Consider the following 27,102-nt stretch of genomic DNA (forward strand, 5'->3'; position numbering starts at 1 on the left):
GAAACTAGGTCTGAGAGACCGTCCCCGAATAACTCCTCACCCTTATAAGGCAAAACTTCCATGTGCCTTTTAGAATCTGCATCTCCTGTCCACTGCCGAGTCCATAAGCCTCTCCTAGCAGAAATGGACAATGCACTTATTCTAGATGCCAGCCGGCAGATCTCCCTCTGTGCATCTCTCATGTATAAGACTGAGTCTTTTATATGCTCTATGGTTAGCAATATAGTGTCTCTGTCTAGGGTGTCAATATTTTCCGACAGGGAATCTGACCAAGCAGCAGCAGCACTGCACATCCAGGCTGAAGCAATAGCTGGTCTCAGTATAACACCAGTGTGTGTGTATATAGATTTTAGGATAGCCTCCTGCTTTCTATCAGCAGGTTCCTTTAGGGCGGCCGTATCCGGAGACGGTAGTGCCACCTTTTCAGACAAACGTGTGAGCGCTTTATCCACCCTAGGGGGAGTTTCCCAACGTGACCTATCCTCTGGCGAGAAAGGGAACGCCATTAGTAATTTTTTTGAAATCACCAATTTTTTATCGGGGAAAGCCCACGCTTCTTCACACACATCATTCAATTCCTCAGATGGGGGAAAAACTATTGGTAGTTTTTTCTCCCCAAACATAATACCCTTTTTTGAGGTACCTGGGTTTATATCAGAAAGGTGTAATACCTCTTTCATTGCCTCAATCATGCCACAAATGGCCCTAGTGGACATTAAATTTGACTCATCGTCGTCGACACTTGCATCAGTATCCGTGTCGACATCTGTGTCTGCCATCTGAGGTAGTGGTCGTTTCAGGGCCCCTGACGGCCTTTGAATCGTCTGGGCAGGCACGAGCTGAGAAGCCGGCTGTCCCGCATTTGGCATGTCGTCAAATTTTTTATGTAAGGAGTCGACACTTGCACGTAATTCCTTCCATAAGTCCATCCACTCAGGTGTCTGCCCCGCAGGGGGTGACAACACATTTATAGGCATCTGCTCCGCCTCCACATAAGTCTCCTCATCAAACATGTCGACACAGCCGTACCGACACACCGCACACACACAGGGAATGCTCTTAAAGGAGACAGGACCCCACAAAAGCCCTTTGGGGAGACAGAGAGAGAGTATGCCAGCACACACCAGAGCGCTATAATAATACAGGGACTAACTGAATTATGACCCTTTATAGCTGCTTATTGTATTAAACTGCGCCCAAATTTAGTGCCCCCCTCTCTTTTTTACCCTTTCTGTAGTGTAGACTGCAGAGGAGAGTCAGGGAGCTTCCTTCAAGCGGAACTGTGAGGGAATAATGGCGCCAGTGTGCTGAGGGAGATGGCTCCGCCCCTTTTTCGGCGGCCTTTTCTCCCGCTTTTTTCTGTATTCTGGCAGGGGTAATTACCACATATATAGCCTCTGGGGCTATATATTGTGGTTATTTTGCCAGCCAAGGTGATATTATTGCTGCTCAGGGCGCCCCCCCCCAGCGCCCTGCACCCTCAGTGACCGGAGTGTGAAGTGTGTATGAGGAGCAATGGCGCACAGCTGCAGTGCTGTGCGCTACCTTGGTGAAGACTGAAGTCTTCTGCCGCCGATTTTCCGGACCATCTTCATGCTTCTGGCTCTGTAAGGGGGACGGCGGCGCGGCTCCGGGAACGAACACCAAGGACGGGTCCTGCGGTCGATCCCTCTGGAGCTAATGGTGTCCAGTAGCCTAAGAAGCCCAAGCTAGCTGCAAGCAGGTAGGTTCGCTTCTTCTCCCCTTAGTCCCTCGATGCAGTGAGCCTGTTGCCAGCAGGTCTCACTGTAAAATAAAAAACCTAATTTAAACTTTCTTTCTAGAAGCTCAGGAGAGCTCCTAGTGTGCAACCAGCTCGGGCCGGGCACAGAAATCTAACTGAGGTCTGGAGGAGGGGCATAGAGGGAGGAGCCAGTGCACACCAGATAGTACCAAATCTTTCTTATAGAGTGCCCAGTCTCCTGCGGAGCCCGTCTTTTCCCCATGGTCCTTACGGAGTCCCCAGCATCCACTAGGACGTCAGAGAAACAGGTATTATGGGTTAGCAGGGGAGGAGGAGCTTACCCTTAAAACTACAGGTTATTTTAAAGTGCCAGCTCCAGCCCCAACCTCCAATCCCATGGTCCAGTGTCCCACCTGCCTTGCTGCAAGAGAAAACCCAGTAGCAATGTAATGTAGATAAGCATGGTTCATGCCGATTTCCCTATAACTAGCCATGGCTGACTATCTACAGATGTGTCCTCATATACCTAGCCTGAATATGCCATGAGTCAAGAGACACCAGAAGAAAGCAAGCTGCACCAGCTGTAGTATCTTTTCAGTAGCTTTTTCGATCGCATGTGCGTCTTAATCACAATATAATGCAACAAAACTGCTTCACAGTTGGCCATGCGACACTTGTATATCTGTGTGCAACTGAAGCTGGGTACACTTGAGCAACTGGCATTTGTCCTGACACTGGAACTAATGCCCATCAGCCCAGATGTCCCATACACACTGGAACTATGGTAATGAAGGACGGAACGATCATGTTCTGTCTTTCATTAGCATACTACAGGATGCTAGCGACAGTCATGTTTGAGGTGCAGAACATCAAACCGGACATCGCTGGCGACCGCAGGCACCTGCATATTGGGCATACGCACTGCCTGATATGTTAGTCTGATCCGCCTGATTAGATAACATCAGTGTGTACCCACCTTGAGTCTGATTCTGTATATGAAGCACAACAGAACTTGGCGTGAAAAAAACCCAAAACTGGCAGCTGCATAGTAGCACTTCATATACAGATTAAGGGGGATATTCAATTAGTGCAAAAACTTAACTTTTCGTTTTTTTTTGTTTTTTTTTTTAGCGTGAATGGGGTTTCGCCCTATGCAATAGCCAGGCCGTCTTTTCACCTAGGCGAAACATTAGGCAGGAGCGATAAACACGTGGAGCGGCGAAACCACTTGTTTTTGCACCTTTCAACGTTTTTGAGCCATTTTTCACCAATGCCTTTTCACTAAAGAAAAAAAAAAGGGAAGGGAAAAGACATTGGAGAAAATGCCTTAAAAATGGGTGAAAACAACCCGCAATTAAATACGAAGGGGTAAATTCGATAGCTGCGAAAATGCCGGAGCTAATTGAATACCCCCAAAAAACTCAGTCGCACACAGATATACAAGTAGCAAAGCAATTATCATCTGGCTTATACAGATGTGTCCTCATACATCATTGCTGCATTTGCACCAATCAGCCCCTCTTAAAAAGCCAGGTCTCGTGGGACCCTGCTAGCGTCAGGCTTCTTTTTTGCCGAATAGGAGTCTCAGTCACAACTAGAATGCACAAGGAGATTCTGCTGAATAATGTGATATACGACACTGTCTACGAAGTGCTACAATGTAGCGGCCGCAGCTGTTTTCCAATACAAGTTCTGTTGTACTCTGTATACAGACTCAGTCACATACAGATATACAAGTGTCCCATGTCATATTAATCAGCAGTCTACTCTTGTGTCCTAGTCACATATCGTCGCAACTAAGGGGTGTACTCAATAACGGTCGGAAGCTGCCGTCTTGTCGGAAAGACGGCAACTTCCGGCAGTTTTAGGTCGGAAGGGGTTCCAACCTATTCATTACGACCCCATTTTTCCCGACAAGTCGGGAAACACGACTTGTCGGAAGCGGGACCAAACCAGACAGGTTTTAGCCCCGTTTCACACAATCTCAATCCGACTTTAAAAAAAGTCAGATTGAGATGAGGGAGCTGAGAGAAGGAGACAGAGGGAGCAGCGGGAAGAGCAGGAACCCAGCGGCAGAGTCCACCTGGCTCCAGCAAGCGAGGTCCCGCTTGCTGGAGCCGGGTGGATGCTGCCGTGAGCCTCCAGTTACGCCGCTGCTCCCCCGTCTCCTCCGCAGACATCTACCCTCCCGGCGTCGCAGACATTTCCGCCCCCGGCGCAGCTAACATCTCTCCCCGATGCCGCTGACAGCAGCAGCAGGTCAGGAGACCGGGAACGGCCAAATCCGACAGTCTGATTTGGCCGCTCTTTGAATAGGGGTTGTCGGGTCCATTCCGACAACTGCATGTCGGAATGGACCCGTCTCTTATTGAATATACCCTGAAGACATTTTCGGCAAAAAAAAAAAAAGACCCCTGGCACTAGAAGAGTTGTATGGGACTTGTCACAATCAAGCCAGGCATCTCACATTGCGTGAGGCTATATGTATGAGGACACATCTGTATGTCATCTGTTCTATGAGACACTACTGTTAGATGCTGAGAGAGCTACTACACCTCTCCACCTAAAAACTAAAAGGATGGTGATTATTATAGATGTCACACAAAATATCATCCATGTAGTTCTATAAAGAAAATACAGAGATATCCGGCACTAATGATCACTAAACTGAATATGAAAGTACAACAGCAAATGGCATTCCGCTCAGAAAAATGTATACGATGGCACTGGTTAAATCATGGTTTCAAAACTGTAATTATGTCAAAGTATCAAAGTAGACAAACGAATTAACTTTCATAAACGGTGTCATAACCACTGCTACAGTATGTTGTCCAAGCCAAGTGCAATCAGCTGACATTACAAAAATGAAAAAATGATATAGATATATATATATATATATATATGTATATGTGTGTGTGTGTCACACACATTCATACACCTATAAAATGTATATAATTATATATGTAATATTATGTATACGCATATACACACACACACACACACTGTATATAGATATACAAATCAGTACAAGTGCAAAGCTACAGACTCTTACCATCATAGTCCCGGCAGCGTCGTTTAGGGGGTGGGTTTCTGTTAAACGAATTGGGAGGATTGTGGTTGTTATAGTAATTAGACCAGATCTCGGTTGTGCTCTCAGGGTGGTGAGCAGGTGCGATTACAGTCACAGTGCTGGGTATAGCTTGCCCACCAGAGGAATACTGCTGCACCGTGGTACTGGTGGTTGGCTGTAAGGCTGGGGTGTATGCAGGCTCCAAATCCGTTCTTTCAGAGTCAAACTTAGGCCTCTCTCGATGCTCTGTGGAAGCACAAACTGTCCATGTAATTAATATATCTGAAAGCCATGTCACAAATATCACAAAAGGTTTCAAATAACCGATATGGGAAACAAAGACAGAAGTTCAGTGTGTACAACAGCAACTGCCCCATGGGTAAAATATGGAAGGCTTTATTGTATCATGCTGACTTACAGCTGTGCCAAATAAAAGACCAAACAAAATCAACAATATTTGCAATTTGTTCAAACTTGCAAACTAAGCACATAGTATTTACAGGGAACGGCAAGGCAGGACACCTCACAAGTATGGGATAAATAGGAAGACATTACACACATGGGTTCGTCACTTGCTCAAAAAAGGAATAACTACAGTACATGCATAATTGGAAATCTACTGCATAGCTTCATGTAACACAATAAATATTAACATTTAACAAAGTCTATTTAGTTCTGCAACAATGTATGGTTATTCCACCAAAAAAGTAAATATATGCACTATACATTACTTCTCCATGCAACCACTTGGGTAACTTGATTCATTTGCAGGTAAGACCACCCATAGCTGTGGTAGCCGTGGTCCATCAGAAAACCATCTAGGCCCAGTGTCGATGACCCAAGGCAGAGAAGAAGCTCTCTATATAGTGGTGCAGGCAGTGCTGCTTCTCTCTTTAAGCAAACACTGAATAACTCACCCACACCTATGAAAATGCACACATTTGCTGGAATACACTAGTGAATAAATTAGACAAACTAGGTTATATTTGGACAAACTCCCTGAGCTGAAGCTCCGTGTGAAGGGTACTTAATTGCTGTAAAAGCAGAAGCACACCTTCAGTTTACAAAATATATCAGAAACACGCCGAGAGATACTTCTAAAACCATTGCCAATGAAGAAAAACAAACTAAATAAAATAGAATCAATGGTGCAATAAAAAATAAAAAAATATGGTGGAAATTTTTAAAGTCACTAAAATCATCATCATATTGCTTAAAATCCCCCACACATGTGTGAAAGCACAGAGGAGTCCTAGCTCATCAGATATCAGGTTGATAGGTTGACACCAAATGGTCAACATGCATTTTGGGCGACATGGTCAAAAGGTTCAAATTTTCAACATGGTTGACACAAATAGGATACAGGGTTTTTGTGCCGGGAAAAGAGGCCGCGGCAACAAAGAAGAAAACCTCTTTTTGGGGGCACTCATTTAATAACAAAAGATATTGTTTAAAAAATTATATAATTTTAATTTAATTAGTTTAAAAATTTATGTATGTGGGATTTTAACACAATCTGCTACACCCCTTAGTAGAGTTAGCAGAGAAAAAGACAAAAGGTGCAAATTACAAAAAATATCACGGAATTGATTAACCACTGGTTATTTGGTAAGTACAAATATCTGATAGTTCACAAAGGTACGAGTATTACTTCCTATGAGATGTTTTTTTACCTTTAAATCCTGGACAGCTGTAGATATCTTGTGTCCTTGGCTTAACATTTATTTATAGCAGAAAGGGTAATAATGTTAGAAATCGAAAGTATTTACTCTGTACCTAACAAGTGGATGTGCCTAGTAGGTGAATATGAACATCTATAACATGATGGGATTCCAAGTGAAAATAGTTTCTCCCACCATGTAGGGCATATTAGTTTACCAAGGGAAACAGTCATATATATAAGGGATTCAGTCCGTTTGAAAAACACTTGTTTCTAAAAGAATAGAATCAGTGCCGGTTTTCCGCTGACTTCTGCTGCCTTCCCATGTGTGGGTGATTCCACAGTGAATGGGAGGTGAGAGAGTCGAGCGGCCGGCGCTGATATGAAGAAAGAAGGCGGCGTTTGCTTCTGTTGTGGGCTGCTGGTCGGGTAATCCCTGATAACCTTTAGGTCATTGCAGGGAAACGGGACCCGCTGCTCCTCAATGAGAGCACACCAGAATACCTGTCCGTAGATAAGTGTTTTGCTGGATGCGGACCGTGCAGCAGCGCTGCGGCTGGTCGGCGCATGTTTCTCCTGGTGCCCGGGAACGGAGCCGTGTTCTCTGCACGGAGACTCCGTGTGACGTCACAGTGACGTCACCTGGAGTCTCCGTGCAGAGAACACGGCTCCGTTCCCGGGCACCAGGAGAAACATGCGCCGACCAGCCGCAGCGCTGCTGCACGGTCCGCATCCAGCAAAACACTTATCTACGGACAGGTATTCTGGTGTGCTCTCATTGAGGAGCAGCGGGTCCCGTTTCCCTGCAATGACCTAAAGGTTATCAGGGATTACCCGACCAGCAGCCCACAACAGAAGCAAACGCCGCCTTCTTTCTTCATATCAGCGCCGGCCGCTCGACTCTCTCACCTCCCATTCACTGTGGAATCACCCACACATGGGAAGGCAGCAGAAGTCAGCGGAAAACCGGCACTGATTCTATTCTTTTAGAAACAAGTGTTTTTCAAACGGACTGAATCCCTTATATATATATATATGACTGTTTCCCTGGGTAAACTAATATGCCCTACATGGTGGGAGAAACTATTTTCACTTGGAATCCCATCATGTTATAGATGTTCATATTCACCTACTAGGCACATCCACTTGTTAGGTACAGAGTAAATACTTTCGATTTCTAACATTATTACCCTTTCTGCTATAAATAAATGTTAAGCCAAGGACACAAGATATCTACAGCTGTCCAGGATTTAAAGGTAAATAAACATCTCATAGTTAGTAATACTCGTACCTTTGTGAACTATCAGATATTTGTACTTACCAAATAACCAGTGGTTAATCAATTCCGTGATATTTTTTGTAATTTGCACCTTTTGTCTTTTTCTCTGCTAACTCTACTAAGAGGTGTAGCAGATTGTGTTAAAATCCCACATACATAAATTTTTAAACTAATTAAATTAAAATTATATAATTTTTTAAACAATATCATTTGTTATTAAATGAGTGCCCCCAAAAAGAGGTTTTCTTCTTTGTTGCCGTGGCCTCTTTGCCCGGCACAAAAACCCCGTATGATATTTATCATTTCCTCCGGGGAGCACCGCCAACACCATTAACTATCTATGAATTATTCAAATTATTTGTTTATATGTTGGTCACTTACAATCAATCAATACTCAAACATTATAGCAATGCAGGTATACCATACCTTTTGTTCTTGACACAAATAAGTCAACCTGAGGGATTTTTTTTTTTTAATCTTTTTTTTTTTTTCTACTTTATTAACTTATCGACAAGTAATACGATTGGGAATAGCAAACTGTGCTGATCAACGGTAGCGGAGCGAGGCACCTTGCCGGAACGCGGTACACTAATTGGGCTTCCACGTGCTGAAAGGTAAATATTTGACAAAACAAAAACCTCATGTCGACCTTTTATGTATCAACCATTTCCGTGACGACCTATTCACCCTGTCGACCAAGACATGTCAACATTTTAACTGTCGACCCATAGCAGCACATCCTACCTGCTAATTGTGACAAACACGGGTCGTTTGACACGACTAGCTTGTACGCAGATGTGGGCATGCACTGCACATGTACTCGCGATCCATAGTGTCACATGCATGGTTGCGTACACATGTGTAACCCATTCGCAGCCAAGATGAGCAAGGACATATCTGTAGCTGGGCCTTATTTTGGTTACAAATAAAGTGCAACACTAACCGCAGTGAGTATATGGTACCTGACAAGAGCAGGGCAGTTTTGGGCTAATTTCAACTTTAATAAAGCTGCAAGTAGTACAACATTTTGTCAAACTCCCAAAGATTTGGCACAAATGACAAAAAACCATACTCTTCAAATCAACGGTGAGTCTCTGCTCCCTCACCTAGCGCTCAATAAATTATCATGCTGCACAGGCAAGAGGGACAAATATGGAGGCAATAAAGAACACAAGGGCTGGGCTAACTCATGTTATAGCTTACTCAAATATGCTCAAGGTGCTTAGTATGAAATGCCTACAATCAACATCCCGACATTCAAAATACCGACAACAATTAACCGACAGTCAAAATCCCGACATGGTCAAAATCCTGACATTTAAAATGTCGACAAGTCAAAAAGTTGACACGAGTTCTTCATTATTTTTGTTGTGTATGTCGACATGGACACTGTATGTGTGTACCATGGCGCCCCGCTGTGCTCGGCACACTATTATATTCCCCATCTAGGTCCACTGGGATGGTGAAGTATGAACAAGTCCGTTTCAATGAAAAAAAATCATGAAAAACTCATGTCGACTTTTTGACAGTCAACATTTTAAATGTCGGGATTTTGACCATCAGTCAATGGTTGTCAGTATTTTGACCATAGGGATTTTGATTGTATGTAAATTAAGAACATCCCAATCAAGGACATCTACATCAAAATAGTACAATATACAAAACAATATAACAGGGCAGCTTTGGGGAATAGACAAAAATGTTACTGTCCCCATTTCTGATAGCTATAGAGAACAGGTACCTCATAAATGTCTGTCTGGATAAAACGCTATGTTTATTATGTAAAATAGGGAGAGATTTATCAAAGCGTGGAGCTAAAGTACCAACCAATGAGCTCCTAACCATCAGTTTACAGGCTGTGTTTGAACATACCAGTTATGAGCAAATTGGTTTGTACTTTCTCTCTCCAAGCTTCGATAAATCATCCCCATAGTAGCCATGGCTTTTGTCAGTCGTACTTTGTGTACAATATACACCAATGTAGAAGATAGGAGAGATGGTGGCACCAAACTGCTGTTTTGACAAGAGCTGTTGCTGTTTTGTTCCTAAGTAGCATGTCCACACTCCTACTGTACATTACAAGTGGCGGAACAATATACTGGAATGATTTCTACAAATACTGAGAACGGAATGCCAGCGGCACTATGCAGTCTCATTTATGCAAAAAATAGGATTTTGGTACTTACCAGGTCAATCCTTTTCTTTAAATCCATAGGGGGCACTGGAGTACTCTTGGGATATGGACGGTGTTAGCAAGGACTGGGCACTGAATATTCAAATTTCAGTAACTCTCCTCCCCTCCATACTCCCCGACTACCTCAGTGATTTTTCCTGAGGCGAACAGGATAGAGAGAATGAACAATGGAGAATTACCTATAATATTATAACATAACGGACAACCATAAAGTTGACACATAACGTAACTGACAACTAACCAGTTGACACCATAACCGATAAATCGGTGAGAATGTGTTACCATAAGATCCCCTGAACTTACCACAACCAGGTAAAACTGCTCTGGGCGGGCGTCCAGTGCCCCCTATGGATTCAAAGAAAAGGATTTACCTGGTAAGTACCAAAATCCTATTTTCTTTTTCATCCACTAGGGGTCACTGGAGTACTCTTGGGACGTACCAAAGCTTCCCTCGTGGGCGGGAGAGCTGTTTGGCACCTGTAACACTATGCGGCCAAATCTAGATGCTGATGCCGCAAACGTATCAAACTTCTAAAAGCGCACAAACATGTGCACTGATGACTATGTAGCCGCACAGCAATTCTGCGTCGTAGAAGCCCCACGACCAGCTGCCCATGAAGTTTCCACAGAACATGTGGAAAGAGCTGTTACTGATGTAGGCGGCTGTAACCTAGCATGAAGGTAAGCCTGACGTATGGTCAGTATAATCCATCTGGATAAGGTCTGCTTAGAAGCTGGCCAACCCATTTTGGCAGCATCATAGAGAACAAACAACGTATCCGTCTTACAAACTGTAGACGTTCGGGATACATAAACGCGTAATGCGCGTACCACATCCAGAGTTCCAGACTGTCCTGTTAACACAGGAACTACTATTGGTTGATTGATGTGAACATATGACACTACCTTTTGCCAGAAAGCGGGATTCGTACGAAGCTCCGCTCTGTCATCATGAAACACTAAAAACAGTGGCTTGCATGCCAATGCACCCAAATCTGAAACACGCCTTGCCGAAGCTAAGGCTAGGAGAAAAAATCGATTTCCAAGTGAGAAACTTAACATCCACTTGATGTAAGGGTTCAAAGTATGAAGCTGTACAAAATCTAAAACCAGATTCAAGTTCCATGGCGCTGTAGGTGGAATGAATGGAGGCTGTACTCTGAGTACACCTTGCAGAAAAGGTGTGTGAGACGGCAATAGAGCCAATCTTCTTTGAAAGTAAATTGACAAAGCAGATACCTGCACCTTTAGTGTAGATAAACGCAGTCCTCCATCTAACACCGTTTGTAGAAATAACAAAAGACGGGATAACGTGAAAGATGTCGGAAACTTCCGAGCTTCACACCAACCTATATAGGCACGCCAAATCCTGTAATAATGAGCTGTCGTAACTGGATTTCTAGCACGTAACATGGTTGTTATAACCGATAGTGGAATGCCCTCTCTTCTTAAGAGGGCGGTCTCAACAGCCACCCCTTCAAACGCATCCGCGCTAAATCGGGGTAAAGGAATGGACCCTGTCGTAACAGGTCCGGACGTAACGGAAGCGGCCAAGGATCGTCTGCGAGTAAGCAACAGAGAGAGCAGCGGAAACGGTGGAAACAGATACCCGAGGCTGTACGGCCACGCAATCGTGAGAGCATCCACTGCCACTGCCTTTGGATTTCGCGTTCTGGACACATACTTGCTTTTGGTGATTGTGGCGAGATGTTATCAGGTCCACTTGAGGGTAACCCCACCTCTGGACCAACATGTGAAACACTTCTGGATTTAATGCCCATTCTCCTGGATGAAAATCCCGATGGCTGAGATCATCCGCCTCCCAGTTGTCCATTCTCGTAATGAACACTACCGCCAATATCACTTGGTGATGTTCGGCCCAATTGAGGATTCGAGCTACTTCCCGCATTGCCATGCGGCTTCTCTTTCCCCTTTGTTTATTGACGTACGCGACCGCCATTGCGGTGTCTGACTGCACTTGGACCGTCTGAGACCGAAGCAAGTGCACTACTTGTCGTAGCACATTGTAAATTGGTCGGAGTTCTAGGACATTTATAGACAGCAATCTGTCGTGATCCTCCCAGAGACCCTGGAGCTGACAATTTTGAACTACAGCTCCCCAACCTCTGAGACTCGCGTCTGTGATTAGCACTATCCAATTCCAGATGCCTAACCGAGTTCCTGCGGTTAGATTGTGTACTTGGAGCCACCAGAGTACAGAAACTCTGGCCCGTGGAGACAACCTCACCCTCTAGTGAAACTGCAGATGCGAGGCCGACCACTGTGCGAGCACATGCAGTTGAAAAGGAAGTGAGTGAAATCTTCCGAACAGAAGCGCTTTGAAAGCCGCCACTATTGTGCCTAACAGGCGAATGCACAAACATACCGAGGCTTGAGCACTAATCGTACCAGATGACGAATAGTCTGTACTTTCTGTTCTGGTAGACAAATTCCTCGATCTACCGTATCGAGAATCATTCCTAGGAAATTAAGTCGTTGAGACGGAATCCGATGTGAGTTCTTGAACATGACAAACCAACCGTGCTGAACCAGCACATTGTACCTTAGCAACGCATGTTGAAGGCGCATTTGGTTGAGACGGAGCTTTGATGAGCAAATCGTCTAAGTACGGAACTATTATCACTTACAGCAGGGGTGGGGAACCTTTTTTCCACCGAGGGCCATTCGGATATTTATAAAATCCTTCGGGGGCCATACAAAAATTCTCAACTTAACAAATGACCCTGCCCCCCCAGTAGGTCTGCCCCTTAGAGGTGCTGTGTGCGCGCGCCGGAAGCGCGCACGCGCCCAAAAAATGGGTGTGGCCAGTTAAAATGGGACGTGATACACATATGCCCCCAATAGTGCGGTGCCAGATCCACAATTGCCCCCACAGTGCCAGGTATACAAATGCCCCCCACAGTTCCAGGTATACAAATGCCCCCCACAGTGCCAGGTATACAGAATCCCCCACAGTGCCAGGTATACAAATGCCCCCCACAGTGCCAGGTATACAGAATCCCCCACAGTGCCAGGTATACAAATGCCCCCCACAGTGCCAGGTATACAAATGCCCCCCACAGTGCCAGGTATACAGATGCCCCCACAGTGCCAGGTATACAGATGCCCCCACAGTGCCAGGTGTACAAATGCCCCCCACAGTGCCAGGTATACAGATGCCCCCCACAGTGCCAGGTATACAGATGCCCCCACAGTGCCAGGTATACAGATGCCCCCACAGTGCCAGGTATACAGATGCCCCCACAGTGCCAGGTATACAAATGCCCCCCACAGTGCCAGGTATACAGATGCCCCCACAGTGCCAGGTATACAGATGCCCCCACAGTGCCAGGTATACAGATGCCCCCACAGTGCCAGGTATACAGATGCCCCCACAGTGCCAGGTATACAAATGCCCCCCACAGTGCCAGGTATACAGATGCCCCCACAGTGCCAGGTATACAGATGCCCCCACAGTGCCAGGTATGCAGATGCCCCCACAGTGCCAGGTATACAGATGCCCCCACAGTGCCAGGTATACAAATGCCCCCACAGTGCCAGGTATACAAATGCCCCTCACAGTGCCAGGTATACAGATGCCCCCACAGTGCCAGGTATACAGATGCCCCCACAGTGCCAGGTATGCAGATGCCCCCACAGTGCCAGGTATACAAATGCCCCCCACAGTGCCAGGTATACAAATGCCCCCCACAGTGCCAGGTATGCAGATGCCCTCCCCCCTCCCCTCCGTGCTGCTTACCTTGGGACACGGAGGAGAGCACGGCTGTCGGGTCAGGGCAGGGAGGAGAGCGCGGCTATGTCAGGCTGCGGCGGCGTGTACGACTTCAAACCAGCCGCCGGTTCGAGAGCCAATCAGAGCTCGCGGACCGGCAGCCGCGGCTCCTGATTGGCTCACGGACCGGCGGCTGGTTTGAAGTAATACACGCCGCCGCAGCCGCACGAGAGCCGCGCTCTCCTCCGTCTCCCTGTTCTAACAGCTGAGACACGCTGCCGCCGGACTGAGCGGCAGCGTGTCTCACTGACACCAACTGGTGGGCCGGACCAAACCCACCCCTGACTTACAGGAATATGAGATGAGCCATCAAAACATACATCACTTTGGTGAATACCCTAAGCGCTGACGAGATGGCAAACAGTAGAGCCTGAAACGGATAATGGATCTGCCGTATTGCAAACGCAAGAACCTCTGAAGAGGTGGCCAAATCGGAATATGTAAGTACGCATCCTCGAGATCCAGCGCAATCATGAATTCCTGTGGCTCTAAACCTGCAAGTACTGTCCGCAGAGATTCCATCTTGAATCTGTAGTAAGTATGCAATATTGGCCTGACCAAGCCATCCAGCTTTGGTACCACAACAGACTGGAATAATAACCGTGACCTTGTTGGTGTACAGGGACCGGAATGAAAACTGCTGACTCCAGCAGAGAGTGAATGGCAATTTACCGAACCGCCCTCTTCCTACACAGGCAGTCCTGTGTTGAAAAACCGCAGAGGCAGTAGACTGCTTTTAACACTAAATTGCAGATCCACCCATCTGTGGATATCTGCAACCATGCCAAATGAAACGTCTGAAGGCGTGCTCCCACAACTGGAGCACCGAGATGGGCTGGGAGCCCGTCATGCCACTGGCTTGCCGGTGAACGTAGCGTCCGGACGACTGGCGTTCGTTTGTTGAAAACCACGTCCTCGACCTCGCCTACCAGGCGTGGCTGTTTGTCTACCACGGCCTCGAAAGGGCTGAGGTCTAAAGGATTCGAACGCTGGTCCAGAGTATCCCGTGAAAAAATAAGATTTTACTTACCGATAAATCTATTTCTCGTAGTCCGTAGTGGATGCTGGGACTCCGTCAGGACCATGGGGATTAGCGGCGCCGCAGGAGACAGGGCACAAAAATAAAAGCTTTAGGACTAGGTGGTGTGCACTGGCTCCTCCCCCTATGACCCTCCTCCAAGCCTCAGTTAGGACACTGTGCCCGGACGAGCGTACACAATAAGGAAGGATTTTGAATCCCGGGTAAGACTCATACCAGCCACACCAATCACACCGTACAACCTGTGATCTGAATCCAGTTAACAGTATGACAAACGTAGGAGCCTCTGAACAGACGGCTCACAACAATAACAACCCGATTTTTTTTGTAACAATAACTATGTACAAGTATTGCAGACAATCCGCACTTGGGATGGGCGCCCAGCATCCACTACGGACTACGAGAAATAGATTTATCGGTAAGTAAAATCTTATTTTCTCTGACGTCCTAGTGGATGCTGGGACTCCGTCAGGACCATGGGGATTATACCAAAGCTCCCAAACGGGCGGGAGAGTGCGGATGACTCTGCAGCACCGAATGAGAGAACTCCAGGTCCTCTTTAGCCAGGGTATCAAATTTGTAGAATTTTACAAACGTGTTCTCCCCCGACCACGTAGCTGCTCGGCAGAGTTGTAATGCCGAGACCCCTCGGGCAGCCGCCCAAGATGAGCCCACCATCCTTGTGGAATGGGCCTTGATAGATTTAGGCTGTGGCAGGCCTGCCACAGAATGTGCAAGTTGAATTGTGCTACAAATCCAACGAGCAATCGTCTGCTTAGAAGCAGGAGCACCCAGCTTGTTGGGTGCATACAGTATAAACAGCGAGTCAGATTTTCTGACTCCAGCCGTCCTTGAAATATATATTTTCAATGCCCTGACAACGTCCAGCAACTTGGAATCCTCCAAATCGCTAGTAGCCGCAGGCACCACAATAGGCTGGTTCAGGTGAAACGCTGAAACCACCTTAGGCAGAAACTGAGGACGCGTCCGCAGTTCTGCCCTGTCCGAATGGAAAATCAGATATGGGCTTTTATACGATAAAGCCGCCAATTCTGACACTCTCCTGGCTGAAGCCAGGGCCAGTAGCATGGTTACTTTCCATGTAAGATATTTCAAATCCACCGATTTGAGTGGCTCAAACCAATGGGATTTGAGAAAATCCAAAACTACATTAAGATCCCACGGAGCCACTGGGGGCACAACCGGGGGCTGTATATGTAGTACTCCTTTTACAAAAGTCTGGACTTCAGGAACTGAAGCCAATTCTTTCTGGAAGAAAATCGACAGGGCCGAAATTTGAACCTTAATGGACCCTAATTTGAGGCCCATAGACAATCCTGTTTGCAGGAAATGTAGGAATCGACCCAGTTGAAATTCCTCCGTCGGGGCCTTCCTGGCCTCACACCACGCAACATATTTTCTCCAAATGCGGTGATAATGTTGTGCAGTCACCTCCTTCCTGGCTTTTACCAGGGTAGGGATGACCTCTTCCGGAATGCCTTTTTCCCTTAGAATTCGGCGTTCAACCGCCATGCCGTCAAACGCAGCCGCGGTAAGTCTTGGAATAGACACGGTCCCTGCTGAAGCAGGTCCCGTCTTAGAGGTAGAGGCCACGGATCTTCCGTGAGCATCTCCTGAAGTTCCGGGTACCAAGTTCTTCTTGGCCAATCCGGAGCCACGAGTATCGTTCTTACTCCCCTTTGCCGTATAATTCTCAGTACTTTTGGTATGAGAGGCAGAGGAGGAAACACATACACTGACTGGAACACCCACGGTGTTACCAGAGCGTCCACAGCTATTGCCTGAGGGTCTCTTGATCTGGCGCAATACCTGTCCAGTTTTTTGTTGAGGCGGGACGCCATCATATCCACCTTTGGTTTTTCCCAACGGTTCACAATCATGTGGAAGACTTCTGGATGAAGTCCCCACTCTCCCGGGTGTAGATCGTGTCTGCTGAGGAAGTCCGCTTCCCAGTTGTCCACTCCCGGAATGAACACTGCTGACAGTGCTATCACATGATCTTCCGCCCAGCGAAGAATCCTTGCAGCTTCTGCCATTGCCCTCCTGCTTCTTGTGCCGCCCTGTCTGTTTACGTGGGCGACTGCCGTGATGTTGTCCGACTGGATCAACACCGGCTGACCCTGAAGCAGGGGTTTTGCCAGGCTTAGAGCATTGTAAATCGCTCTTAGCTCCAGTATATTTATGTGAAGAGACATCTCCAGGCTTGACCACACTCCCTGGAAGTTTCTTCCCTGTGTGACCGCTCCCCAGCCTCTCAGACTGGCATCCGTGGTCACCAGGACCCAGTCCTGTATGCCGAATCTGCGGCCCTCTAACAGATGAGCACTCTGCAACCACCACAGAAGAGACACCCTTGTCCGTGGAGACAAAGTTATCCGCTGATGCATCTGCAGATGCGATCCGGACCATTTGTCCAGCAGATCCCACTGAAAAGTTCGTGCGTGGAATCTGCCGAATGGAATCGCTTCGTAAGAAGCCACCATTTTTCCCAGGACTCTTGTGCATTGATGCACAGACACTTTTCCTGGTTTTAGGAGGTTCCTGACAAGTTCGGATAACTCCCTGGCTTTCTCCTCCGGAAGAAACACCTTTTTCTGAACCGTGTCCAGAATCATTCCCAGGAACAGCAGACGTGTCGTCGGGATCAATTGAGATTTTGGAAAATTCAGAATCCACCCGTGCTGTTGCAGCACTACTTGGGTTAGTGCTACTACGTCCTCCAGCTGTTCTCTGGACCTTGCCCTTATCAGGAGATCGTCCAAGTAAGGGATAATTAATACGCCTTTTCTTCGCAGAAGAAACATCATTTCGGCCATTACCTTGGTAAAGACCCGAGGTGCCGTGGACAATCCAAACGGCAGCGTCTGAAACTGATAATGACAGTTTTGCACCACGAACCTGAGGTACCCTTGATGTGAAGGGCAAATTGGGACATGCAGGTATGCATCCTTGATGTCCAGGGACACCATAAAGTCCCCTTCTTCCAGATTCGCTATCACTGCTCTGAGTGACTCCATCTTGAACTTGAATTTTTGTATGTACAGGTTCAAAGATTTCAGATTTAGAATAGGTCTTACCGAGCCGTCCGGCTTCAGTACCACAAATAGCGTGGAGTAATACCCCTTTCCCTGTTGTAGGAGGGGTACCTTGACTATCACCTGCTGAGAATACAGCTTGTGAATGGCTTCCAATACCGTCGCCCTGTCTGAGGGAGACGTTGGCAGAGCAGACTTTAGGAACCGGCGAGGGGGAGACTTCTCGAATTCCAACCTGTAACCCTGAGATACTACCTGCAGGATCCAGGGGTCCACCTGTGAGTGAGCCCACTGTGCGCTGAAATTCTTGAGTCGACCCCCCACCGCCCCTGAGTCCGCTTGTAAAGCCCCAACGTCATGCTGAGGGCTTTGCAGAAGCCGGGGAGGGCTTCTGCTCCTGGGAGGGAGCTGCTTGGTGCACTCTCTTACCCTTTCCTTTGCCTCGGGGCAGATATGACTGTCCTTTTGCCCGCTTGTTCTTATAGGAACGAAAGGACTGCGGCTGAAAAGACGGTGTCTTTTTCTGTTGGGAGGGGACCTGAGGTAAAAAGGTGGATTTCCCGGCTGTTGCCGTGGCCACCAAATCCGATAGACCGACCCCAAATAATTCCTCCCCTTTATACGGCAATACTTCCATATGCCGTTTGGAATCCGCATCACCTGACCACTGTCGCGTCCATAAACTTCTTCTGGCAGATATGGACATCGCACTTACTCTCGATGCCAGAGTGCAAATATCCCTCTGAGCATCTCGCATATAAAGAAAAGCATCCTTTAATTGCTCTATAGTCAATAAAATACTGTCCCTATCCAGGGTATCAATATTTTCAGTCAGGGAATCCGACCAAACCACCCCAGCACTGCACATCCATGCTGAGGCGATGGCTGGTCGCAGTATAACACCAGTATGAGTGTATATACTTTTCAGGGTAGTTTCCAGCCTCCTATCAGCTGGATCCTTGAGGGCGGCCGTTTCAGGAGACGGTAACGCCACTTGTTTTGATAAGCATGTGAGTGCCTTATCCACCCTAGGGGGTGTTTCCCACGCTTCATCACACACTTCATTCAATTCCTCTGATTCAGGAAAAACTACAGGTAGTTTTTTCAGACCCCACATAATACCCCTTTTTGTGGTACTTGCAGTATCAGAGATATGCAAAGCCTCCTTCATTGCCGTGATCATATAACGTGTGGCCCTACTGGAAATTACGTTTGTTTCTTCACCGTCGACACTAGATTCGGTGTCCGTGTCTGGGTCTGTGTCGACCGACTGAGGTAAAGGGCGTTTTACAGCCCCTGACGGTGTCCGAGACGCCTGGACAGGTACTAACTGGTTTGCCGGCCGTCTCATGTCGTCAACTGATTTTTGTAACGTGCTGACATTATCACGTAATTCCATAAACAAAGCCATCCATTCCGGTGTCGACTCCCTAGGGGGTGACATCACCATTACCGGCAATTGCTCCGCCTCCACACCAACATCGTCCTCCTACATGTCGACACACACGTACCGACACACAGCAGACACACAGGGAATGCTCTTATCGAAGACAGGACCCCACTAGCCCTTTGGGGAGACAGAGGGAGAGTTTGCCAGCACACACCCAAGCGCTATAAATATATAGGAACAACCCTACAGAAGTGTTGTTTCCTTTATAGCAGCTTAATATATCAATATCGCCAAAAAAAGTGCCCCCCCTCTCTGTTTTTTTACCCTGTTTCTGTAGTGCAGTGCAGGGGAGAGTCCTGGGAGCCTTCCTCGCAGCGGAGCTGTGCAGGAAAATGGCGCTGTGTGCTGAGGAGATAGGCCCCCGCCCCCTATTTCGGCGGGCTCTTCTCCCGGTGTTTGTGAGACCTGGCAGGGGTTAAATACATCCATATAGCCCCAGGGGCTATATGTGATGTATTTTTAGCCAGAACAAGGTATTATCATTGCTGCCCAGGGCGCCCCCCCCCAGCGCCCTGCACCCTCAGTGACCGCTGGTGTGAAGTGTGCGGACAACAATGGCGCACAGCTGCAGTGCTGTGCGCTACCTCATGAAGACTGAAAAGTCTTCTGCCGCCGGTTTCTGGACCTCTTCACTTTTCGGCATCTGCAAGGGGGTCGGCGGCGCGGCTCCGGGACCGGACTCCATGGCTGGGCCTGTGTTCGATCCCTCTGGAGCTAATGGTGTCCAGTAGCCTAAGAAGCCAATCCATCCTGCACGCAGGTGAGTTCACTTCTTCTCCCCTAAGTCCCTCGTTGCAGTGAGCCTGTTGCCAGCAGGACTCACTGAAAATAAAAAACCTAATAACTTTTTCTAAGCAGCTCTTTAGGAGAGCCACCTAGATTGCACCCTGCTCGGACGGGCACAAAAACCTAACTGAGGCTTGGAGGAGGGTCATAGGGGGAGGAGCCAGTGCACACCACCTAGTCCTAAAGCTTTTATTTTTGTGCCCTGTCTCCTGCGGAGCCACTAATCCCCATGGTCCTGACGGAGTCCCAGCATCCACTAGGACGTCAGAGAAATACCTTTGTCCAAATCAGGACCAAACAACCTTCGCATAAGGTAATGCTTCTATTCTTCTCTCGACCTTTGCCTCCGCCTGCTAAGGACGCAGCCAAAGCGCTTGTCGTGCCACAACGAGTGACGCTGAAAGGCGAGAACTGACTAGGCAGACGTCCGTTGAAGTTGTACATAGATAATCAGCAGCTTCGCAGATTTGATCAGCAAGAAGCATAAGGTGGACGTTTTGTAGGGCGGACCCGAGTCCTATTATCCAGACAAGCAACGCCGTAGTTACCCAAATGCCAACCAAACACGGTCGAAGCAACACCCCTGCTGCTGTATACAGAGACTCTAGCATAGCTCCTATGGAGATGTCACTGACTTTGGAAACGGGTAACTAGACCGAAATCGGCGAGGTTTCGAAACCTGTGTATCAGGATCCTATTAAACATCTTATTTAGAGATTCCACGCTGGAGATCTGTGGCCTAGTAAAGACCACCTTATAAATTGTCAGAGCCTCTTCAATCCCTGTAAACTTCAGAGTCTGACGCACCCACACTATCTGACTGCTGGTCTATTCACCCTTCTCACATTCATCTTGCGCAGTTAGGCCTGGCATAGAATAGTCAGGATTGCAACATAGCAGAAACTCTTTGCAAAATAGGAGATGAAATGGGAGTATAAAATATACTGTGCATGTGGTAGAACTCACCGGGAACCCACTGGTACAGACATTGCAGTGAAACAACTTTTCCGTCTTTGCTGGTGACTGACTTATTATGTGACCAGACAAATAAATAGACAAAGACAAACCAATTCCATCTCCGTAAAATTGCGAAAATGTGTATATGGTCAAAGTGCAGTGCACGTGGCCAGACCATAAGAAACCTGATCCAAAAATTCCTACCAACACCCCTGCGCCATCCGGTGGAGCAGTGTTGTAGGACAGGAACGTTCTGGAAAAGAAACAGAAAGTATGATTAAAATGGCCTCCAGCCATGTGCTTATAGTCAAAGAACATATAGCATATTTTGTTACATGACCATATATGCATACATACAGTATTTTATATACATTTTCTATGGTATAACATTGTCTATGGTATAACAAGTGCTACACGAATGCATATATAACACAATGCAGCCCCTTCTTTAGCATAGGCTGTCCATTGCTGCTGCTGTGGCATAATCTCTCCCCCCTGCAGCTGCGCTACAAGTAATCGGGACAGGGAAACTCCTGACTGCCCAGCATGAGCCCACTAGTTACTAGAGGCCTGTTTTACAGGGACAGACCGCGGCAGCAGTGTGCACTGTCCGCGGTCTGTTGATCAGAGGCGCCGGCATCCCCCCCTCCCCCTGCTACCCCTTAGTGTGTGCAGGGAGCGCTGGCAGTGCTGAGCTGCCGGCCGTTATTGAGACAGACCGCGGCAGCAGTGAACGCTGCCCGCGGTCTGAGGGAGCAGTTACCTTCCCCTAAGTGACGGAGCCTCCGGCCGTTACAGGGAAAGACCGCGGCAGCACTGAACGCTGTCCGCGGTCTGATTGCATAACAGGCAGGGAGCGCTGAGAACGGCGCTTGCAGCGGCCGTCCAGCGCGTCCCTCTGAGCGGCGGCCGGGAATATGGGAGCGGCGGTGGGGCGCTGATAACAGCGGTGGCGGGGACGGAGCAGCGGGATACCTCGGGCGACGCACATAGCAATCCCCCCACACGGCGGGGCGACAGCGTGAGCTGACCGCCCCTGTCATAAATACCTGGGTTCCTGTGCTCTGACGGGGCTTCTACAGCAAGCTCCATTCTGCAGCCTCAGCTGAAGGTAGCTGATGTACTTGGGCTCTGACGGGGCTTCTTCCAGCAAGCGCCGTCCAGTCCTTTCTGCAGTCTCAGCTGTTGTTAGCTGAGCTGCTTGTGGCTGTGAGGGGGCTCCTTTGTGAGGCCCGACACGCCAAGAGCTGCACGCAGCAGCTTCTGTAATCCTGGACCCATAGCTTTTGTGGAAGCTGGGAAAGGATTGTAAGGTATAAAAAATAAAACAAATATTTAAAAGTAAAAAAATGTATGTCCCCCTCTGGAGGTCCACACTTGTGCTTCCTGTCCATGTGAGCACCGAAAAAACACTGGGGTAGTCGGGGAGTATGGAGGGGAGGAGAGTTACTGAAATTTGAATATTCAGTGCCCAGTCCTTGCTGACACCGTCCATATCCCAAGAGTACTCCAGTGACCCCTAGTGGATGAAAAAGAAATATATACAGAAATCAGAATGTAATAAAAACATTCAAACAATGTTATCTCTTGCGGAAATCAAATGCTCACACATTATTTTAGGAGGACTGAGAAGCTGCAATTAAGGAATGGGTGGTCTTCGAGTTCTATTAGGCAGGAGTTTGCGGTAACATTCCACCATGTACATTTTTGTGCCTACAATCCTATGAATGGTCTTTGTAGGACATTTGAATCGGCCTCAATTAGATAAGATCCAATGAGTGGATCTTACCTGGTGTAAGTTGTCACATATCAGGACAGACCAGCTGGATATATATGACGGAATCTGGGTTCAATAGTCAAGTCACATAGCATAATATACATAACATTTTCATGAAATGCAGCTGCTTTATACACATTGTTGCTACTAAATAATTTATTCCCATCCAACACATCAAATCTCACACCAAGATCCTCTGCTCAAGCAGCTAACATTATTCTGCCCATTACCAGGGCACCGTCACTATATTGCAATCACATAAAAACTACTCACGCAGGTAGCAACTGCTTACATCCAAAACTGTAATCTAACCCTACATGGTGCTTTTATTGGACTTCCTGTATATGACAGTGCTTTAGGGGAAACATTTACAGAACAATTCCCTTTGTTTTCACTACCTCTGCTCCTGGCAGTGTCTCGCTCCCTGCTCCTTCCTCTGCTGTGGCTCCTGCTCCGATTTGCAGCCTTGTTTTTGGGAGGACTTTTACTTCTGCCTCCCCGCCAATCATACTTGTCTCGATGTCTGTCATAATCTCGCCACTTGCCATCATCTCTCTTTTTATCTCTTATCCTATAAACGATATAAAAAAATAAAAAATAAAAATCATAAATATTAAAGTATGGCAGAATTCTTAAAATTTGCTAACCTATTATCCAGAAGTTAAACTATGAGATTCAATTTGGAAATAGGATTTTAAATTACCTACCGGTAAATCCTTTTCTCGTAGTCCGTAGAGGATACTGGGGTTCCATTTAGTATCATGGGGTATAGAAGGGTCCACTAGGAGCCATGGGCAATTTAAGAATTTGATAGTGTGGGCTGGCTCCTCCCTCTATGCCCCTCCTACCAGACTCAGTCTAGGAAACAGTTGATGTAGGAGACGGACATACTTTGAGAGAAGGATATAAAAGGATAGTGGTGAGATTCCGAACCAGCACACAAACCAGAGGAAAGCTATGCTAACCCAACTTTAAACAGGAACAGCAACAGCTGAACCAACAATACTTAACCAAGTAACAGTGCAGGTAGAACGAAGCACCAGGCAGGCGCCAAATTTCCTCTACGGACTAAGAGAAAAGGATTTACCGGTAGGTAATTAAAATCCTATTTTCTCTTACGTCCTAGAAGATACTGGGGTTCTATTTAGTACCATGGGGATGTACCAAAGCTCCCAAACCGGGTGGGAGAGTGCTGATGTTCCTGCAGAACTGACTGACCTAACTGAAGATCCTCAGAGGCCAAAGTATCGAACTGGAGAACTTACCAAACGTGTTCGAACCAGACCAAGTAGCTGCTCGGCAGAGCTGTAAAGCAGACACACCCGGGCAGCAGCCAAGGAAGAACCCACCGACCTAGTAGAGTGGACCTGTACAGATTTTGGAACTGGCAAACCTGCCGTGGAATAAGCATGCTGGATAGTGAGCCTGATCCAGCGTGCAATTGTCTGCTTTGAAGCAGGACTCCCAATCTTATTGGGATCATAGAGAACAAACAGCAAGTCGGATTTCCTGTGACGAGCTGTCCTCATTACGTATACCTTCAGAGCCCTCACAACATCCAAAAAAAGACTTTGAAGTAGCAGAGGAGTCGGTGATAACCGGAACCACAATAGGTTGGTTGATGTGAAATGCAGACAGCACTTTAGGAAGAAATTGATGACGAGATCGGAGTTCAGCTCTCTGTCCTCATGGAAAATTAAATAGGGGCTTTTGTGAGACAAAGCCTCCAGCTCCGACACACGTCTTGCTGAAGCCAAAGCCAACAGTGTGACGGCCTTCCACATAAGATATTTTACGTCCACCTTCTGTAACGGTTCAAACAAGTCCGATTGGAGGAACTGCAGCACCAAATTGAGATCCCAAGGTGCTGTGGGAGGTACAAAGGGAGGTTGGATTTGCAGAACACCTTTCAAGAACGTCTGGACCTCAGGGATAGAAGCCAATTGTTTTTGAAAGAAAATGGACAAGGCCGAAATCTGGACTTTTATGGAGCCCAGACGTAGGCCCACATCCACGCCCGTCGGCAGAAAAAGCAGGAAACGTCAAGACGAAATTCCCCCGCAGAAAAATTTCTGCTCTCACACCAAGAGACGTATTTCTTCCAAATACGGTGGTAATGTTTAGACGTTATTCCCTTCCTGGCTTGGATCATAGTCGGGATTATCTTGTTAGGGATCCCTCTTTTGGTTAGAATCAGCCGTTTAACTTCCATGCCATCAAACGTAGCCGCGGTAAGCCCTGATATACGAACGGGCCCTTTTGCAAAAGATCCTCGCGAAGAGGCAGAGGACACAGATCTTCGAGGAGCATCTCCAGAAGGTCCGAGTACCAGGCCCTTCTTGGCCAGTCCGGGGCTGTCTGGCCAGTCCCTTTTTATTCTTTTTAGAATTCTTGGGATCAGAGGAAGTGGAGGAAACACGTACACCAGCTGATAGACCCATGGAGTCAGAGCGTCTACCGCCACTGCCTGTGGGTCTCTCGACCTGGAACAATACCGCTTGAGATTCTTGTTGAGACGATTTGTGGATATCCCCATCGACGTGTCAAGCACCTGAACACTTCCGGGTGAAGGCCCCACTCTCCCGGGTGCAGGTCGTGTCTGCTGAGGAAGTCTGCTTCCCAGCTGACCATGCCACAGCATTTTTTTCTGCCCAGAGGAGAATTCTTGACACCTCTAACATTGCTGCTCTGCTTTTCGTTCCGCCCTGTCGGTTTATGTACGTCACTGCCGTCACACTGTCTGACTGGACCTGAATGGCCTGATCTTAAAGAGGATATGAGGCCTGCAGAAAGGCGTTGTATATGGCCCTGAGTTCCAGAATGTTGATTGGAAGAATGACTTCCTGACTTGACCATCTTCCTTGAAACTGCACACCCTGTGTGACTGCTCCCCAACCCCTGAGGCATGCATCCGTGGTTAACAGGATCCAGTCCTGAATTCCGAACCTCCGACCCTCGACGAGGTGAGAAATCTGTAGCCACCACAGAAGGGAGATCCTTGCTTTTGGCGACAGACTGATCCTCTGGTGCATGTGAAGATGCGATCTGGACCATTTGTCCAACAGATCGAGCTGGAAGGGTCTTACGTGAAACCTTCCGTAATGAAGCGCCTCGTAAGAGGCCACCATTTGCCCCAGATGCGAATGCATAGATGCACCGATATCCGGGTAGGCTTCAGGACATCCCGAACCATCGACTGGATTACCAATGCCTTTTCCAATGGTAGGAATACTTTCTGCGACTCCGTGTCTAGTATCATTCCCAGGAATGGGAGCCTCAGTGTTAGCTCTGAGATTTCGAAAGGTTCAGAATCCACCCGTGATCCTGGAGGAGTTTGGTTGAGAGACCAATGCTATCCAGCAACCTCTACCTGGACGGCGCCTTTATCAGAAGATCGTCTAGGTACGGAATTATATTCACTCCCTGTTTGCAAAGTAGAAACATCATCTCTGTCATCACCTTGGTGAACACCCTCTGTGCTGTGGAGAGACCAAATGGCAGGGCCTGTAACTGGTAGTGACAGTCCTGCAGTGCAAACCGTAGATAAGCCTGATGAGGCGGCCAGATCAGAATATGAAGGTACGCATCCTTGATATCCAGAGACACTAGGAAATCCCCCTCCTCCAGACCCGAGATCACCGCTCTCAGACTCCATCTTGAATTTGAACACTCTTAAGTACGGGTTCAAAGACTTGAGGTTCAGAAACGTCCGGCTTCGGTACGACGAACAAGCTGGAATAGTACCCCTTGTTTAGTAGATGAGGTGGAACTGGAACAATGACTTGAGTCACTACCAGTTTTTGGATGGCATGCTGTAAAGTTATACTTGCCTCTTGTGAAGCTGGTAAGCCTACTTTGAAGAATCTCTGAGGTGGGAGCCCTTGGAACTCCAGTCTGTAGCCCTGGGAAATAAGATCTATGACCCAGCAATCCCGGCACGAACTTGACCAGATGTGACTGAAGAATTGTAGTCGGGCTCCCACCTGACAGCCCTCCAGACATCGCGGTCCACCGTCATGCTGAAGGCTTTGAGGAAGCAGAGCCTGAGCTCTGTCCCTGAGCACCTGCAGTTGCTGGTTTGCTTGGTTTACATCTTGCACCTCTGGAGGCCGTAGAGGCACCTCTGTATCTGCCCTTAAACTTGGCCGTCCGAAAGGACTGTAAACTTGAAACTGACTAAGCTTTCCTGGCTGGGGGAGCTGCAAAATATTATTATAATAAGATTTTAAACCTACCGGTAAATCTTTTTCCCGTAGTCCGTAGAGGATGCTGGGGACTCCGTAAGGACCATGGGGATAGACGGGCTCCGCAGGAGACA

At 47.5% G+C, this 27,102-nt stretch overlaps 1 protein-coding gene across 3 annotated transcripts in view; it reads right to left on the reverse strand.

Moving 5' to 3' along the window:
• The window catches only part of RBM27 (RNA binding motif protein 27), a 455,159-nt gene that overhangs the window by 323,535 nt on the left and 104,522 nt on the right, over window positions 1-27,102 (reverse strand). For 2 of the 3 annotated variants that reach the window (XM_063928110.1, XM_063928112.1), the window contains exons 5-6: window positions 23,183-23,355; window positions 4,776-5,054 (exon numbers count right to left, since the gene is read on the reverse strand). In XM_063928110.1, the coding sequence (XP_063784180.1) occupies window positions 4,776-5,054; window positions 23,183-23,355 (452 nt within the window). The remainder of the gene's footprint in view (window positions 1-4,775; window positions 5,055-23,182; window positions 23,356-27,102) is intronic. The other variant, XM_063928111.1, reaches the window with a different exon arrangement.

The sequence above is a fragment of the Pseudophryne corroboree genome, chromosome 6 (assembly GCF_028390025.1).
Source record: "Pseudophryne corroboree isolate aPseCor3 chromosome 6, aPseCor3.hap2, whole genome shotgun sequence".
Lineage (NCBI taxonomy): Eukaryota > Metazoa > Chordata > Amphibia > Anura > Myobatrachidae > Pseudophryne > Pseudophryne corroboree.